At 40.7% G+C, this 19,925-nt stretch overlaps 1 protein-coding gene across 8 annotated transcripts in view; it reads right to left on the reverse strand.

Annotated features, from left to right (window-relative positions):
- MCTP1 (multiple C2 and transmembrane domain containing 1) overlaps window positions 1-19,925 on the reverse strand; it is a 406,611-nt gene that overhangs the window by 278,347 nt on the left and 108,339 nt on the right. For 2 of the 8 annotated variants that reach the window (XM_040986057.1, XM_040986058.1), the window contains exons 1-2: window positions 11,814-12,036; window positions 5,806-5,811 (exon numbers count right to left, since the gene is read on the reverse strand). The exons of 5 other annotated variants lie outside the window; for them this stretch is intronic. In XM_040986057.1, the coding sequence (XP_040841991.1) occupies window positions 5,806-5,811; window positions 11,814-11,870 (63 nt within the window). In that variant the 5' untranslated portion in view covers window positions 11,871-12,036. Of the gene's footprint in view, window positions 1-5,805; window positions 5,812-11,813; window positions 12,037-19,925 lie in introns of those variants that run through there. One more of the 8 variants, XM_040986055.1, reaches the window with a different exon arrangement.

Genomic DNA, 19,925 nt, shown 5'->3' on the forward strand with positions numbered 1-19,925 from the left:
AACACCTTCCTTCATTGTGTCCTGTAACATTTTCTACTGTATCCATTGCCATTCAGTATAGTTCGCAATTTGATATTTATGACTGTGATTCAAGTTCCTTGTTAGTATATGCTATGCCCATTTTGTCTGCCAACTGATTTCCCCTGTACTCTCTGGGCCATAGGCTCTTGAAAAACTCAATTTCATGCCTGGCATGGTAGACTAGTGGCTAAAGTCCTCACCTTGCATGCACTGGGATCTCACATGGGTGCCTGTTTGTGTCCCAGCTGCTCCACTTCCCTTCCAGCTCCCCACTTGTGGCCTAGGAAAACAGTAGAGGATGGCCTAAGGCTTTGAGACTCTGCACCCACATGGTAGACCCAAGAGGCTCCTGGCTCCTGACTTTGGATCAGCTCAGCTCCATTGTGGCTACGTGGAGAGTGAACCAGTGGATGAACAATCTTTCTGTCCTTCTCTCTGTAGATTTGACTTTTCAATAAAAAGAATAAATCTTTAAAAATCAACAACAAACAATCTGTTTACATCAGCTGAATGCAGACAGAGATGACTTGAGTCACCAGGGCATAGTCCATGAGCTCACAGACCTTGTGGGTTTCAAGTTTCACTCTGGGGAAATGTGGCTACTGCACAGACATCTAAAGGCCAGAATGGCATCCACAGCCACATAAACGAGATTCTCCAAATCAATTTACTACAGATTAGATTTTAATTAAAACCTGGCAATCTTAGAGTTGTGCAATGAACTTTAATTATCCATTGAACTTCCAGGAAAACAGATCAGCTAGAAGTTGGCACATGAGGAAGTCAATCTATTTGTATTAGTTTCCAGATCTTCCATATAAGAAGACCACTAGAAAATGCATCAAATGCATGGGAAAATCAAGTTTAATTCATTTGTAACTATCAGACTTTCCCAAAATCTAATAGGAGACAACTCCTTATGACTTTCTTGTTGGGAGTATGAGGGAGGGGGGAGGGTCAGTTAATTTACTGGAGATTGGAGTGTCTTTTCCTTTGGAACAGTTTGACAAGTTGGCCATTCTGTCAGGATAAAATCAGAATCAAGAAACATGATCAGTTCTGTTATATATGAAGTCGTAACCTCCTAACCCTGGTGGATACACGCTGAACAAAACAAATTACATAAGGCTGAGGAAACATGAGCATAAATAAGAACGTGGAAACAGCAGTACAATGAATCTGCTTGTCAAATTTACCCTTTGCATAGTATGAGCCTTTTTCCACATTTTGCTCAGGATCGTCTCACATGAACTGATGGCCCCACTGACTGTGGACCAGCATATACCTGAATGACATACCAGGAAAGGGGCTTTGCCTTGATTCTGGTGAAATCCTGGTGGCACAAAGTGTGATAATGGCATACAAACCTCACTATTGCTAGTACCAAAGCCTGCATTTTTATTCTTCATTTAGGAGGAAGAAGCATCTGGAAGTCCAGAGATGTCAAATAATATTCTCATAGCCTCACAGCAGATGGTGGGGTGGGTTCTACGTTTGAACCCATGGCTTCTAGTTTCAAGTTTGAACCCTGTTCATCAGCTGTTTTCCTCAGATGAATTCTCCAGTCCTGGGGACCTCAAGACCCTTCTGCTCATTGTCACAGTGTCTCCCTGACCCCAGACATATGCATTTACAGCCCACTGTCCCTGCCTGACCTTCCTCCTTCCCAGGAGTTCATTCCTTCTCTCTTAGGCTCGGAGGGAAGAGAGACCAAGCACACATCAGTGCATTTGCTGTTTGTTTAGTTGCCAGATCCCAGCTGCTTCGTCTATCGCTTTGTCTTGTTCTGGTCTCAGAGCTCAGCGTCTCTCTGCTGACAAAGACCAGGGGGAGTCTTTGGTTCAAGACTGAAGATACGCAGTCACTGCTGCATTGCATGGCTACATTCCCCCAACTCTGCCCACTCTCCTCGCCATCCATACTGAGCATGCAGTGGGAAGGGGCCGGAGACACTTTGAAGACTGAAGCTACAATGCTTTCTGTAAGTTCACCTACAGACATTCCCTGTTTGCCTGTGTCTTTCCAAATGGTTACTCAATACTCAGAAGGGTTCCCTTGGCTATGGAAGACGACAGTGCTAGGAGATAGGAATATACCTCGTGTAGCAAAGGTCATGAAGCTGTACAAGGAAAGTCATGAGTGAGGAATGAGCAGGTGTACGTGGTCACCTGCAGCTTTCCTGCCCTGCAGTCTACATCAGTGCCTGCCTTGATTCCCCAGATTGCCCCAGAAGGGGTTTATTTCCATTCTTGAGCTACATCCATGAATTTCCCAAGCCTAGGCCTGAGAACACTTGGTCTGAACATGAGTCCCTGGTGAATATGTTGTTGTACCAGACAGTAAAGAATCACAGACTCATAAAGTAAAGGTCATGCTCCTGAGCGCCACCCCCTGGAGAGCCAGGGCGCTGCACAGCTCCAAACACTGGCCTGGGCGTGGCTGCCGGCTCTCAATGGAGTCACTAGAAGAGGTAGCAGGTGGCAACTTCCAGTGCTGCATTACTTTAAGGACAGAAGTACAGTCACAGCTTATAAAACATGGTTTCGTAAGTATTGGCATCCAGGCTGCATAATTTGAATAGGGGCATGCTGCCTGCTGAATATGATTCTCTGTCATTTTCAGGTTGCACCAATTTTTAGGATAAGAAAACCTGGAAGGTTCTTGAGGTACTTAACTAGTGAAGTCTGGCCCTCAATGTGGGATTACAGGTGTACCTGCAGTACCAATTGAATAAAATAAAGACAAAATTTCAGGTCTGAAAAAGTTTCTCCGTAGGATTCAGGGGTGAAAAATCACTCTTTTTTTTTTTCCCAAAAAATCTTTTTTTTTTTAGTGCTCAACAGGAAATTAGACTGAGCTTAAATTGACTTACACTATCTACAGGAAACATTTTAACAAGAAGCAAAAACCTTTCGTGCCAATGTGCATGTAAACAAAACGATGCTCTCACTGATGTGGTCAAGAGATTGCAGAAGTAAATGTCAGGAACCCCAGGCCCAGCTGGGCTGTCCTGGGACTGGCTTTGTACGACCTTGGAAAAGTCACTTAAGGTGCCTGCAAAGTGAGATGAGTTGAGCTAGTTGATCTCTGATACTTTAGTTCCATAATATGGAAATATAATTTATACAATATTCACATACAGAAGAGATCATGAAAGTTAATGGGTGGTGCAATACTTCAAATAATTTGGATTTATTGAACAGATCTTTTTAAATGAAACTTTGGTTTCTCTTTTAGTTAACTTTCTTTTATACTTTGCTTACAAAGCTTTAGAGCAATAAAATGCAAGAACCTTTCACATAAACTTGCAGAAGCAATAGATGCAAAGGAAGTGATCAGACTGTAATGAGAAAAGTATGTGACTTTTTTGATATGGTTTTCAAATTTCAGATGATTCCTTTAAAAAAAAAGTAACATGGATGCTTCACATATATATAAAACACCCAAATAGGGACTGTGCCATTTTTAAAGCACCTTCCACGTGACATCCAGGAAGAAGCATATTTTTTTAATAGACCTGATTCAATTGTCCAAAAGAGATGTAATTTGACCTCATTTCAAATACCTTTACAGGAAATATTTCTCTATGCTTCCTCCCCTTGGAAAACTTCAAGCAAGAACTTTCAACTTTCCCTCACTCAAAACTGTTGTCAGCACCAGTGACCTTGTGGTAAACGAAATCCCTCTGGCATTGTAATATACCTTTTCAACACTTCAAGCATCCATACACTGTATGATTCATCAATAACTGGAAACAACGAATGAGGCCACATGGTCCTTCTCCAGTAGGTGTATCAATAATTCCTTGTAGCTACTTAAACATAGGGACAGGTTTGTCCAAAGTCATCCATTCATTCGTGCTAAATATGAACAGGTCTTAAATTCTGAGGCAGGGACTGAGTAAAAATGTTTTCAAGTGAACAAACCTGAAGGTATTTTTTTTCCCAGAATTGACTGCAAATATCACAGCAACTACTGAATTGGGGGAAAAAAAAGTCTTAACCTAAAATAATTCATGGATTCTGAATGTGAGATAGGCTAGAGGATGAAGTTTTCAATGTAGGATATCAAACCATCAGGAAGACCATGTCTCCTGTGGACCAGGGTAATGCTTTTTCCATTGATTGTTGATGTGAAAGGTGCTACATCTAAGGAAAGGAACTCACCCTCAAAAAACAGAAACACAGTAACAGACTTCCAGTAAGTAGGGTGCCTGTATACCTAGGAATGGGACATCCACCAGTGGTGACCACATGCTGCTTTATTGAGGGCTAGGGGCAAGAAAATCCTTCCAAAGGTCTCGTGCTGACTGCAGTCTTTTCTTCCTTCTTCATTTTGATTTTAATGATGATTGTTTTGGGTCAAGGCCAGAGATGTAATTTTCCCAATAGAGTTGTTCCCATTGTCTGACACTTGGACATATTTTGGCTCTACTTTGTCGTACTCAATCAAGTGATTTTTTTTCTTTGCAGGAAAATTTTCTGTGCCCTGCTTTCCCTGGAAAACTTGAAACAATAATCATCTTAATACCCCCCCCAAAAAAAACCTGAAAAATGTCCTAGCTCAAGGCCTTAGTCATCATCCTCCTTTTGGAAACCAGCACTCATGCTGACTGACAATGCCACCTAAGCGTTGGTTCCCAGATTTAGTTTAAACTTCAGATATAATTTTGTGGAGGAAAGGAAGACCCTTTGTTTCAACCCTGCAAGAAACATGGTGGGTTTTGTAAACAGGCACTGAACCGTGATTTAAGAAATACCTTTTTAAATATTCAGCTTTAATTAGTTTTTCTTCATTTTGGTTGATGTCCCCAATAATAAAATACAGTTTTGACACTTCTCATGAAGCTATGTGTTCAAATTGACCTGCTAATTATTTATTTGTATCTCACTCCATGCATATGTAATGCTTAAATATACATACATATATACATGCATAAATTTAGTCTTTGACTTTAGACAAACAATTACGGTTCATCATATATTTAAAAAAACTAATAAAAAATGGTTGGAAAAGCTTTAGACAAGAAATGACTCATAGCTATGTCCATTCCATATTGAAAGCTATCAGATAATAAAATATGAGACAGACTGAGAAAACTCTTTGACATTTCACATCATTCCTCTGAGCCCACAAGCTCAATCAAGGCAGTGTGTTTTCAATCCAGTGTCAGGTACAAAAATCATGAGTCAGAGTGTATCTGGGAAAGTTCCAGCTATCCTAGCCATCCAACCCTTCCTTTCTTCCCTTCCATCCTTCTGTCCCTCCACCATCCATCTTCCCACCATCCATCTCAACCATCATTTACCCACACATCCATCCATCCATCTTAAGCTAGCTGGAGAAGGAGCGTTGAGGAAGGTCTCTTACTATTAGTACTGTATTGGCTAACAGTTCACATTGTGAAGCAAGTTACTGTTACAAGATCTGAAGAAAACACAAACGTTTCAAAACTACCAAAAAATTTTAAGCAGGATTCATGCAATCTCTGGGGAAAGCAGACAAAAACGGACCTAGTTGCATGACAGACTTAAAGTTTTCCATTCTGCCATTGTTCGATGTGCTCCTTGGCCCAAAGAATGACTTTCATTAGGAGATTTCTAGGGAGTGGACAGAGAAAAGCAGACACTATGTGAATCTTCCCTGAAACCACAAAGCTTCCCACAGCACTCAGACTACACTAGACAACTGCATACTGTGAAAATGCGTATTTATGTCTGACCCTCTGCCTCAAAAAAAAAAAAAAAAAAAGCATTACCAAAAAAAAAAATCATCCAGAACTACTAATTTCTTCATGTTAGACACATATTGCATTAATACTCATCCCATTTTACACGAGTTCACAAATAATTTCGATATATCTTTCATTAAAGATTATAATTTAAATTTTCGATCATTTTAAACAGATGCAATATAGTTCTTTCAATAAATTTCTGATTTACGAAAGACCTGGGTTTCATTCAGGTCAAGAGCATTGGAGAAGTCAAAATCATTAAAAGTGGTAACATTAAATAATTTTTTTATCATTTCTGTAGCTCTCTACAAGATTGTTTCACGTTATTAATGTCAGGGGATTCTAACTAGAGGCAGCAGACAACAAAGGCAGGTGTCTTGGCCACGAAGCCTGACAATCTGGTCACTCCACAACAATGATGATTTGAGTGACATCAGGCCTATATCATTTGATTTGTTTATACTTCAGTTTCTCCTTCTGTAAAAGTACAATATCATAACAATAGTGCTCAGTTCTTATAATGGTAATGGAAAATGAATTATCTCAGAATGAAAGTACACAGACTGATTCAAACACTTGTCATTATAATTTTCATCTTGGAGAAAAACACAAAGTGGGGGGATTTGCAGCTTATTTTTAATATCTGAGTATGCCATACATTGCCATGAGATGTTACTAATCCCCATCCCACTACTGAAATGACTCAAACAAAGGAAGACCAAGTGACTAATTTGATTATTTCTTCTAAATTAAGATATAATTAAAACCATACAGACCTTTTCCAAAGCTTTCTTACTTGGACTCTGCTCACAGACTAGCTCATGACAAACTTCAGAAGTTACAGCAATGACACAACTATGGATTCTTCCACTAGGTTCAGAGCGACTCTTCACTCAGTCCTGATGTGGTCAACATTTACAAAGCACCTAGGAACTTATGGACTGGTAAACCAGAAGCAACTAGCAAGGAGACAAGAGCTGCATTATTATAGCCAGCACAAGAAGAGGGTTCAACATGATGAAGAAGTGTGGATTCGTCCCCCTGACGTCCCAGAGCCCCGAGTTCTTTCCTCTAGACAACACGTTGTTCCCTTAGCAATTTCTTAAGATCCATACCTATTTATTCACCTGTTTTCCTTTATCTCCCTGTGGTTACACAGCCAACTCATTTAATTCTTAAAATCCAATCAAGCAAGAATTTTGCTACAAAGCAGAACTAGCACTTACTCATGAGATAACATGATATAGCCCATCTATTTCTTCAAATCCTAAATTGAAGAACAGAATATGAAGACAGCATACACTTTTCATTTTAAGAAGTATGTTTTATTAAAAGAAATAGTGGGGCCTGGTGCCATAGCATAGTGGCTTAAGTCCTCACCTTGAATGTACCTGGATCCCATGTGGGCGCCAGTTCTAATCCCAGCGTCCCCGCTTCCCATCCAGATCCCTGCCTGTGGCTTGGGAAAGCAGCTGAGGATGACTCAAAGCCTTGGGACCCTGTGCTTGCATGGGAGACTCAGGGGAAGCTCCTGGCTCCTGGCTTCAGATCAGCCCAGCTCTGGTCGGTGTGGCCATTTGGGGAGTGAATCAACAGATGGAAGATCTTCCTTTCTGTCTCTCCTCCTCTATGTATATCTAACTTTCCAATAAAAATAAAATAGATCTTAAAGAAATAATGGTTTTAGTTTGAATTCTTCTGACTAAGGAATAACCTTTATTAATACCATCAACACAAGGAAACTTAGTGATTCCGTCTTCTAACTTCAACGGTAAGGGATCCTGCAGAATTTTCCCTTTAAATCTCCTGTGTCCTTTAGTAGAGTAGGCTATACTTCATTTCTATAATTGTGAAAAGTTACCTTTAGCTTTCTTCATTGTTCTCACTGTAGCATTCTATTAATATAACAGAGCCAGACCAATTCTAACAAGTAGCTGTAAATTCATCAATTGTTGAAATTTTCTTTATCTTTTTCTATAATCCTTCAGGAACTCTTTGTCTCTGCTAAATACTTTCAATAAATATATTCAAGTGCCATTATTTTTATTTGAAAGGAAGAGTTATAAAGAGAAGGGGACACGGACACACACACACACAATAGAAAGACTGATCTTCCATTTCCTGGCTTACTCTCACATGGCCACAAAGGCTAGAGCTGAGCTCCAGGCAATAAGCAGGGAGCTGGATCAGAAGTAGAGCAGTTGGAACACGAACCAGTTCCCATGTGAAATCTAGCCAATTATGGCACTACACCAGCCCAAACATTTGCAATTTTAAGAGCTATAAAATCCCACCCCAATCCATTAGGCACTTTTACATTATGGGTCATTTGCCCAGAGTAAGAGCTTGGACACACAACTGTGGCAGTAGCAAAAGCCAGATGTTCTATTTTGATAATCATTGCAGAAATCAATGCTCTATCAGATGAGGCCTAACAGAAACTCCTTCAGCCCACGGAGCCTGCAGAGGCGGCTCTGCAGAACATTTACAAGGAACAGAACTTCCTAGAAGGATTCCATCAGAAATTAGCAGTTGTTACTGGAAGAGACAGTTCGATGGTACATATACACAAGAAATGAGTTTTCTGATCAAGATTTAGGTCTTTACACAGATATTTGCTGAGCAAAACAAAGTACCTTTCTTAACCCTTCTTCACTTCAAGGCCTTTGTGGAATAATATGAGATGGTGAATAAATCAAGCTCAGAGTTGCATATGTCTTATTGTGGTGTCATCAGTTGAGACTTCAATGGTGCAAGCAAAGCACCCTCCTGTCAAAGGTGTCATTGGATCTTGAGAACTGATGTTAGTAGTTAGAGGACAGCCATTGGTCCCATTTCCTCTCACTGTCTGGTAAACCAGCAGGCTTCTTCCAACACAGTGTCAACTCTAGCAACATCTAAGGAAGTTGTTAGAGATCAGGATGTGCTCTTCCTACATAATTGCCTTCTATGCATTAGTTCCACATCACCATCACCTCAGAGCCTTACTAAAAACAGATTAGAGAAGAAACATCCTACCGTGTGCCTCCAATGATGCAGAACACGATAGAAGCATCACAGGTTGACCCTCCCTTCCAAACAGCATGAGATGGTTACTCAGTGAACAACTTTTGAGTGAGATGGTATTCCCTCAAGTTATGCCTGTTTGAATTTTAAGAGGGACCTGGTGTGATAGCCTAGCAGCTGGAGTCCTCGCCTTGAATGAGCCGGGATCCCATATGGGTGCTGGTTCTAATCCTGGCAGCCCTACTTCCCATCTACCTCTCTGCTTGTGGCCTGGGAAAGCAGCTGAGGATGGCCCGGAGTTTTGGGACCCTGTATCCGCATGGGAGACCAGAAAGAAGCTCCTGGCTCCTGGCTTCAGACTGGCTCAGCTCCAGCCATTGCAGCTGCTTGGGGAGTGGATTATCAGATGGAAATGCTTCCTCTATCTTCCTCTCTGCATATTTGCCTTTCCAATAAAAATAAATAAAATTTCAGAAAAAAATAAATCTAAAAGAGCCCTGGAACTTAAATAAAATTTTGGTTTTTATATTCAGAGTCTATCTTTCCAAAACAAAAATTTTTTTACAGAAAATGGAATTTAATAACAATAGTTCATTTAGAGAAGAAAAATTAGAAATTAGACATGCTCCTAAAAATTCCTGGGTATTTCTGATGTCTTTACCCCTTTTACTTCAGGAAGATACAAAGCCAGTATTTCAAAAATAGGTTAAAAAATTTACTCTTACTACAATACAGCAAAAGATGTGATATTGTTTCATGTTTGCAAAATCCAATCAGGCATTTAAGATCAGAAAAATCTGTCTCAAGTTCCCCATTATTGCTCATCTCAGAGGTTAAGAATCTCCTACTAACTGAATTCTATAATTTGCTTCCAAGACCCATGTTAGCTAACCAGATGAGCCTCTTTCGCCAGAACCATTATGAGAAGGAAAAATAGACAGATGTCTTGCTCTTCCACGCTGCTCTTCTTGCCAAAACCACTTGTACTGACCCAGGAAAACAACCAAAGGATAGAGTAACAGAGGACAATATGTGTGGCCACTAGTAACCGCAAGACAGACTCTGGAACAATGCAGGTGCAATAATCAGGCACTGTCTTGAAGCATATGTATTTGCCTCTCTTCATTGTGTGGGAATTTGATCACTGAAGTACAGCATAAAGAAAGGTTCTTAAACAGGGTATCCGACTAATCTGAACAGCTCCTTCCTATCGAGGATATAAAGCACCGTGTGATACATACTCCACTATGTCCTAAGGATGCCATCTCATGCCATGATCCTTTAAGGGCAGTTGCATTTTCACTGTGCAGGGTCCCCAAGGCTTCACTAGGGCAAAGTCATTTTCTTCAAAGTTTCCCTCTTCTAATTTGAGATACCACCCTCTAACATGCTCGCAAGTTGAAATCATTTCCCTTCCAAAGAAGACAGAAGCTCCTTTTCCTCCGTCATCTTATTAACATTTTGGCTTTGACCAAAAAAAAAATGAATGATTGAATCTATATCTAATGAAAATTAATTTCTATGTCTTTGTTAGAAACATGCAATTTTGTAATGGGCATAATATTGAACAGAAACGAAACAACCCCTACGCACAACATTGAACCAATTAAGAAAAGTCAAAGTATGCATAATGCCACCAGTTATTAGGCATTTTTAAAGCCTTAATTCATTAATATCTTAAAAACCCACTGCTATGGCTCTCAAAATCAAATCAGCCTTTTCTACCTCAAAGGAGTGAAAGGCCTAAAATATAAGTATCTGATCGAATGTGACTCTAGACACCACTTTAAATTCTGATTTAATATTATTCCTTTAATAGATGAAAACAAAGACAACATTCCTTTCATTCCAATCTCATAGTGGCAAGCTTAAAGATTGTTCTCCCCCAAACTCACATTTCAATTAGACTGAAATAAACTGCACAAGATTCACTCTTTGATCAGAACGGATATGGTATTTCCTACATTATTGCTAGAGATGTCATCAAACACTTGTTCCTGCAGGTTTGCCAGGTTTTGCTTATAAGCCAAGATGAGACAGCAGATAAATTTGTAGGGGGTGAAAGCAAGAAGAAAACGAGAGAGTCAGCTGTCAGTGTGCACAGCCTGTGGTTCTGTCCCAACCACGAATGACAGCATTCAACACACAGAATGTCAACAACCCCCGCCACGTGTGCAGTGACAGCAGCAGGTGCTCCCAACCCGACTTTCACTGCCACTTCTTCCCTTTAAATTCTTCTGACAGACGTGAGATGTGCTCTGAGGTCCTTGCTTGGTGAGCTCATTCTTCTAGCTTTTCACTACATTTTCAAAAAGAGGCACTTGAAACTCCTAGCCAAAGGTCAGTTGTGGGCTTTAAATAAATCCAACAATAAGCCTCTCATTTACTCTCTATTCACACATTTGTTTCTATTCACAGAACTCACACAGGAGTGTCTCCAGCAGCACCGAACCAGGCAGGTTGTGATCAACTCATGAAAATTTCAAAGCAAGCACATCGCTCAGAAGTTTATAAATTCAGGAGTCGTTTGTTTAAACGGAAAGCCAAATATAAAGGATAAGAGACCTGCGCTAGTTTTTCACTTTAAACTTTCCAATAATACCAAGGCTACTTATTATTTCAAGGAGGGATAGAGCTATTGAGCTAGACTTATTCAGAATACAACTCAAACAAAATCATGTAAGTCTTACATACATTTCATTTTTAATCAAGATCACAGAGTAACAAAAAGAAAAACAATTAAGAGCCTGGGTAGTTATTTAACTCTTTAAAAAAATAACTCATTAAAGCAATTCAAAGCTTCTAGAATGTTTTCCTTTCTTAGGCACTATCATTTTTCATTATCCCCAATTATAAAAGGGTTATGATCTTTAAACTCAGAATCTCACAAATAGATTGTACTGTAAGTTCAAAATCACTTGTATTAGAATCTCAAATGCTATCATCTGGTCCCCGTGAGAAGACATTTTCTAAGGCTCATGACAGACTAATCCTGCTGCATTCACTCAAGGCTGCCACAGACCCATGAGTAAACCAAAAATATGCTACTTACCCTATGACAAATCAACGGCAAGTTGCAAACACTTTTCAGCTTACAGCTATCCAGCATAGTTGGTTAAAAACGAACCAAACATCTTTCACTCCAGGGAGAGAACTGCATCTCCAGACTTGGCTGCCTTCACTGCACGCCAGCAAGAGAAGCTGTTCACCTCCAAGTGAGAGCAACAACCTCTTGCACAGAGCACTTGCTGCTCCGAACTGCGGCGAGTTGGAATGAGAGGAAGAGAACCCGTGATGGTTAAATACCCTTGCTTCAGAAGCACAGGATATGACTCAACTCACACCAGTAGGGGAAGAGTTCCCCTTCATGAAACTGTGAGTGCAGGTTGCATAACAAACATCACATTTGGGGTCCTCAAATGCTTACAGACTAATATTTAACCTTGCACCTGCTACATCCAACATGCATTTTTCTTAGCAGTCAACCTTTTTGTCACAACAAAAGCCACAAAAGCAAAGCAAAATAACACTGCATCTAAAGAATGTCAGCTTGCTCTCTGCAGTTATTCAAAGTGTGTGAATTTGGCCAACATCCTGACAGATGTATCACAAGCAGGACATGCATCAGAATAATGTGTAGAATAAAAACTATCTTAATATATAAGCAGGAACAACTCATGGAAAACAGCAGAATGTTCTGCACGAAGTAGAGAGTAGGAATCTCTAGGCTAGGCTCTTGTTTCCCACAGAAATCCTGTCCCTCTACTGCCTTTACCTTGTGTTGCTAGCTCTGCCCACCTCTCGTGGTCAGAGACTTCTGTGACCTGTTCCATTTCTCAAGCAATGTGACTAATGTCATGACTCCTCTCGTCAACATTACAATTTTCTGTGCTTTCTCTAGCAGTCACTATTCCTGAAGTCTGAGCTGTTACATTTGATCACACACTGAATTATTACATTTGAACATCTCAGTCAGTATATGTTTTAGACTTAGCTGCTCAGAGAAAAGCTACATAAATTTCAGTCCATATCTAGTACAGACTTAGATCCTTGGTGAAAAATCTACCACGTTAATTTCAATTGCCATCACTGTCATGAGGAGGGAAAAATATGAAAATATACATGTAAATGACAGCAGACTGAAACAGCCTATAGGAGAGTTATCAAATGGAAAGAAAATGATGAACCTACATCACGCTAAACAGGTTAGCAGTGATGTTTGAAAATTTTAAGACAGTGTGGTATATATCACTATGGAATATTATTAAGTCATAAAAAGGAAATCTATCTTTTGCAATTAAATGAACCCAGCTAAAAGCCATTATGGTTAATGAAATAAGTAAGTCCCACAATGGCAAATATCATGTTTCCCTGACTTGGTACAATGAATACAGAGTACAAAGAAACGTAATCTATGTGAGTGAGACTGACATCCTGGGGTTACACCATTGTTTGTACCCTTTGAGTGTCAAGCTTGTGATTACAAAGTGAATTGAAAACATACCATTGTAAAAATTAAGGAGGGAGGGGTGTGGGACCAAGAGGGTGAGTGTAGAATGCAGGCAGAAGGGAGGGTCGCATGGGAAGCAGCACTACGCTCCTAAATCTGCATTGTGAAATACGTACTTGTCACAGCAATGAAATTTTAGCAAATATATTTGACAGCAGTTTTCTGAATTGAAGAACTATCCATTAATAATCCTCGTCTCTCATACGGTTTATCCTCATATAGAATGTTACGATCAAGCAACATACTTATTTGATGAGTTTAGGAAAATGGTGAAGATACTTAGGATGCCTTGGTACTTAGGACACAAATATCAATACTCTTAGAATGTCTATTTTTTTCTCCCCTTTTCAACAAAAACAAAAGAAATAAAAGCAAGGCCCCGTAAAGCCACCAACACTATTTCACAGAGCTACAATATCAGGGTCAAGGATGAGCCAACTGGAGCCAGTGTCTTCACTTTCACTGAAATGAGATGAGTTGTAGTACATGAGGTGAGAGCTGCCAGCTGTCATATTTGCCAGCACACCATGTGAGGCTGTCTGACAATGAGGCCAATGAGGCCAATCAAAAACAAAACAAAGCCAAAGACACGCAGGCAGATTCCCGACAATACGTTTGTACTGTTGGGATGTCGGCAATATTAAGCCACATGTGTCCTGCTACAATGTTCACTACAGGACTCCTTTTATAATAAAATGATAAGGATTACTGCGAGCGATTTTATAAATGATTACCTAGATGAGCTTCCCCTAAAGTGAAATTCAATGCGATACAGAAAAGGTGCACTAACCTGGTAGTAAATTCATGAATTCTTACATGCAAAGTCACATAGCAAGGCCATGATGGCATCATTCCGCCTGTGGACAGGTGGTTATGTCTTGGAAAGGAAGGGAAAGGAAAGGAATGGATGTAGGACCAATAGATGAATCCTTGCACTCAGTCTAGCACTCAATGCATAAATCCTGCAAAGACGAGTAGACACATTACCTTAGACATTTAAACGCAATGTTCTCAAACAATCACACAGCAACTCATATCTGCACGCCTTGCTCCATTATTCACACTCTAGCTGGATTCTCTTAGACTCTTTTCTTGAAACAATGAAACAGTTGATAGCGTTCTTTTGTGCCTCACCCTCTACTGTTAACCAGGCTCAACCGGTGTTCTATGATTTTTTAGTCTGGTGAAAGGATATGTCAAAAAGATGAGAGAAACAAAGAGGACAGAGAACAAGAAATAGAAACAGATACTAAGCTACATTAGAACCTCCAACGGACCTTCTAACATTGACTATGGTTTTTAATTTTTCTGTTGTCTTGGCTTCCTGCAAGCTCTTTCATTAGCTTCATAAATTACAGCTTGAATTTATTCATTTGTAAACATCAACAATCCATTGTTTATATCAACATGACTTATATTAATTCAGCTAGGCTTGGATCAGAATAAACAAGCTTGCTCACAGAAAAATTTCTAGCTTCTGAATTGCTCAAAAATATTGACTTTCTAATTGTCTAAAAATTTAAATCTAGTTGCTTTTCTGGCTTGTTCTAGTCCTTGGGAATCCTCACATTACCTCAGGTATGTTAATCCCATCTCTGATTTCCGTATTTCCTTAGATTTCACAGTACTCCCGGTGTAAAAATTATGCAGCTAATGATGCTGAGTGAGGCAGCTGCTGGGGCCCTCTTCACTCACATGGTCAAGGACTGGAATTTACACAGTGCTGACAAACTGATCCAAATGCTTCTCTGTTTTCATCCCAAAGCCCACTTATTCACGCTTAAGCTTCCTGTACAGTCTGTTGGCATTCCCTTTAGACAATCCTTGCTTCCACTTGCAATCATGCCAATCATGCCAAACTTCCTTCAGATCTTCTGGAAGAAAGGATGTATTAGCAATACGAGTGAAGCCTCATCCTCATTATTTCTTCTCTTTCCCCAAAGAGGAAAAATCCCCAAAGGTGAATCCTGGGTTAACTTCTCATTTCTACGTAGACATTTTATTCTTTATTTCGATATGTGCACACCCATAAATAAGACACGGATTTGCATGTTTGGAGTTTTATGAAGAATGATCTGGTGCAGTTAAGTCACCACCTATACCACCAGCACCTCAAGCGGGCCGCAGTGTGTGTCCCAGTGGCTCCATTTCCAATCCAGCTCCCTGCTAATGAACGTGGGGAAGCAGCAGAAGGCGGTCCAAGTACTGGGGCCCCCGACATTCACATTGGACACTTGGAAGAAACACTTGATTTCTACTTAGCCCACCCCAGGCTGCTGTGGCAATCTGGGGTGTGAAATCACTGAATACAAGATCTCTCTCTCCCCCTGTAACTCTTTCAAATAAATACGAACTGAAAACACTTTTGAGAAAAACAGAATGGTTTTGTGGTATACGATCCACTGAATCCCCTTTTCCTTTCCTGAATCTTATCTTCCTGAGATTTATCGTGAGTTCTACACAGTTCACTCATTTTAGCCGGTCAACAGAATTCCCACTGGACGTATTCATTCTAGCACTGGTGAACAGTTAGGGCATTTCTAACCTGTTACTGTCAGCTCCTTGGACATGTTTAATGACAAGTTCACGGATGAATCGCAGCAAGCGCAGTTTCCCTTTGACTAGGAATTGCCAGGGTGCCTTCCACACAGCCTGCCTAGTTGACAATTCAGCCAGAAGTGGGAGGGTTGTGGGCCCCGACACTCTTTCAAACACTATATTACTGTTATTCCAGATGCTGAGCTGTTAAGGTTACTGATGTTTCAGATTCAACATTTTGTTCTTTGTGATTGGTACTGAATGTCAATGTTTCAATCTGCATTTGGATAACTGAAACTGAAGTTGAGAAATTTTTGTCTCATGATTATTGGCATTTCTCATATTGGGTTGTTTGCTTTTACCCTTGCTTGCTTTTTGGAGGTCTTTATATAATACTTCTATTTAGTCAGTTGTATGAACTACAAATAACATCCTTAGGGTTGTTTGTATAACCATTATTTACAAGTCTTTAATGTGTTTAATTATAAAATATGTGGCATATGTTGAAACACTTATTCATCATTTAGCTGTATTTCTTGAGTCAAATGTATAAAAATTAGGGCATACATTTCACTCCAGTAGTTAAGGGGCCTGCCTCCCACACTGGAGTACCTGGGTTTAATTCTTAGGTCGGGCTCCTGCCTCTAGCTTCTTCCTAATGCAGATTATGGAAGGCAGCAACCACCTTTCCTGAAGCAGAATCAACAGTGCTGGTTGTATCTGAAGGGGAAGATTAACGAGTACCTACTGTGTGCCTCACACTGTATTAATGGGAACAAACACAAGCAGATCACACAATCAGGCAATTTTAGGTCTAAGGAAAAAAGCCTTGTAGGCAGGATGATAAAATAACAGAAAAGTAATCATGTGGTAGACATTGTGCTAGTGGATTCTTTAACTTAGCAATAGTTAACATAGTAAATGTTACTGTAAGAAACATACAAGATATTCTGGGCACAGAGGGAAGATAGGATGGTACAACATTTTATTGCAAAGATCTTTACGATAAAGTGGTCAAAGGGTCTAGTGTTTCAGCGCAGGGGATTAAAATACCACCTGTGATGCCAACATGTCAGAGGAGGGTCAGCTCAATCCCTGGCTGCTCCACTTCTGATCCAACCTCTTGTTAATGTGCCTGGGAAGGCAGAAGATGACCCAAGCGCTTGGGCTTCTGCTACCCAAGGGGAAGAACAGGATGGAGCTTCAGTCTCATAGCTTTCCTCTGGCCTAGTGCTAGACATTGCAGACATCTGAGGATTAAACCAGTACATGAAACACCTCTCTCTCTCTCTCTCTCTCTCTCTTTCCCTCTATTCACAAACACACAGACACACGCTTACTCACTCACTTATTCTATTACAAACCTGGGAGATACAGTAAAATAAAACCATGAGCTGACATTTATATTTTTTCTCAGGTAAATCTGTTTCCCAAACAAATCACTCTGAAATTAATCCTAATTTATTTAGAAGATTAATAAAAATCAACGTGAGAGAGGAGGGAAGCAGATTATTCATGCGAAGAAAAGAAGTGTTACCTAGGAGACAAATTCATTTTTACAATGAGCTATCCTGGCCCCTGGCATTTACTCCATTCATTAGACACACATTAGTCAAAACGCTTCTCATTCTTAGGAGAATCGTAACAGTGCCCACAGCTCACTGTAACCAATGATTAAAAATTGATAACAAACACTGAAGATAAAAATAAGCTCTTGCTCTTTTAGGAAACCCCATGACACTTGTGTTTCTAAACAATGCATGGGAATGCACCTCTCCCATAAACACAAATGTTGGTATCAATTTCTCAGTGTAGGCCAGAGCTGCAGCCTGTACAGAGAGCAGCACTGGAGACTGCTAAGTGTTCATCTCCCAGAAGGAAGACAAGGCTCCGGAGCTGCAAACAGAAGGATGGCTGTAAGCACCCCGTATTTTCTGGGGAAGCATAAAGGGTGATCCACCTTCTTGAAACCGCAGGGTTTCCACTTGAACCTTTCTATCTCTTTCAGCCCCTAGGTCTTACAAAGGAAAATGTATTTTCCTGCTTGGGAGGGACAGGGAAGCAAGTCTGAAGATGAGAAAATGATAATTCCATGTGAGACTTAAACGCTGCATTAGAAACATAGCTGGTCGGAGCAGAGAAATGAAGGCAACTTCAGCTGTCAGAATGGTGCAAACTCAAATGCCTCAAGGCAGGGACATTGCCAGCCAGTACTGCAGACCCATGTGGCATGTGGGGAGTCACAGGTGCTGAAGGAAGGGCAGGGCTCCAGCCTTTTCTAAGTAGGAGTCTCCAACCACTTGGAAAACTCTGGATTTTTCAATAAAATCTATATATCTGGATTGTAATGTGAATATTCCCAGTTTTAAACAAAATGCTTATTGTCCCTTAATTGAAAGCAGAATAAAAAAAACGGGGACAGATAATGATGTGTACACAGAGAGAGAGGGAGAGAGAAAAAAGAGAATGAATATCTTTGATTTACTCCCCAAATGCCCCAAACAGTGCAGGGTGGGCCAGATGCTCCATCTGGTTTTCCCACATGGGTGGCAGGGTTTAGACACTCAAGTCATATTCTGTTGCCTCAGAGGAAGCAACAGTAAAATGCTGAATCAGAAGAGGAGGAGCAGGGACTTGAACAAGTACTCCGATATGGAATATGGAGACGCAAGAGACGGCTTAACTCAAGGCACCATATCGACTGCTGCAGCTGCTGACTTTTAAATATTAGCTCTGCACAGCTCTGAAAATCATGGCTAATCAATCTTGGAACTTCAGGTACAGCAATAATCTGATTAAACATATTGGTTCTACCTAAAGGCACAATATGTCAAGCAGGTAAAACAGAGTGTAGACCAGGAAATAAGTTAAGAAAACATTAACAAACAAGCATGGCCAGGTGCTGTCCAAATATTGTATAGGCTGGTGGCAATTTCTCTCCACAACCCCCTCTTTTTTTTTTTAAGATTTAATTCAATGGAAAGGCAGACTTATAGAGAGGAGAGACAAAAAGAACAATCTTCCATCTGCTAGTTCACTCCCCAAATGGCTGCAATGGCTTGAGCTGAGCTGATCCGAAGCCAGGAGCTTTTTCTGGGTCTTCATGTGGGTGCAGTGTCCCAAGCTTTGACCCATCCTCTACTGCCTTCCCAGGCTACAAGCAGGGAACTGGATAGAAACTGCAGCACATGCAACACGAATCAGTGCTTATACGGGATTCTGGTGTTTGCAGAGGGAGGATTAGTTAATTGAGCCATCACACCAGGCCTGGAAGGTTCTTTCTTACCATAGTGTTGTCCCCTCTAATTCTAGGAAACCTGGAAACTCAGCAATCATCTGTTCTTCTGGTCAGAATTGGTGTTTTATCTTTGAGGGACATGGGGAGCAGCTCTGCAGCAATGCTTCTTATTCTAAATAAACAAACCATAGCCTGGTTGGAGATTGGCCTCCCCTCCCCAACAGCCAGCCTACATGCACAGAGTGGGCAGGGTGGGCACAGGGCTGCCTGCCCGTCTCCCACAGTTTCACTTCCTCTTGTAAATGCATGCATTGGCATTTTGATTCTGCATGTGTATCCTATGAGGATCATTAGCATAATGCCAGCTCTAGAGGGCAGATGTGCTATGAAACTGCTGACACGTGGCATTCCTAGGCCCACAAGGCTACAGGCCAAGCTGAGGAGAGTGGCAAAGGCTTTAGTCCCAATCCACCCCATGCAGCCTGTGGGCTCCTAAGTCATGGATCTGACAGCCCTGCTTTCCTTCATTCTGCCTCCACTTCCAAGGCTTCTAACCTGGTCTCTAGAAACAAAAAAATGACCTAAAATTTGCAAGTAGTTATTAAAGATACACGCAAATGGACAAGGGCAGAAAGTCCGCAGAAATTAAAGTGTTTACAAACATTTGGTAGCAGATAACAGGCAATAGGAAGCAAGCTGTGCACCTGCCAACAACGAGTTCCAAGTGCAACTTGTGAGCAATTTTTCTAGTTTGCAAAGAATGAACTGAGGCTTAAGCAGGCTAAGTGGACCATATGCACACATTTGGCAAGTGGTATAAAAACCACATTCTCAAAGTGAGCAGTGGTGAGCAGTGGGTTAAGCTACCAGTATGTCAC

The sequence above is a fragment of the Ochotona curzoniae genome, unplaced genomic scaffold (genome assembly GCF_017591425.1).
Source record: "Ochotona curzoniae isolate NIBS_2020 unplaced genomic scaffold, NIBS_Ocur_1.0 contig_4501, whole genome shotgun sequence".
Classification (NCBI taxonomy): domain Eukaryota; kingdom Metazoa; phylum Chordata; class Mammalia; order Lagomorpha; family Ochotonidae; genus Ochotona; species Ochotona curzoniae.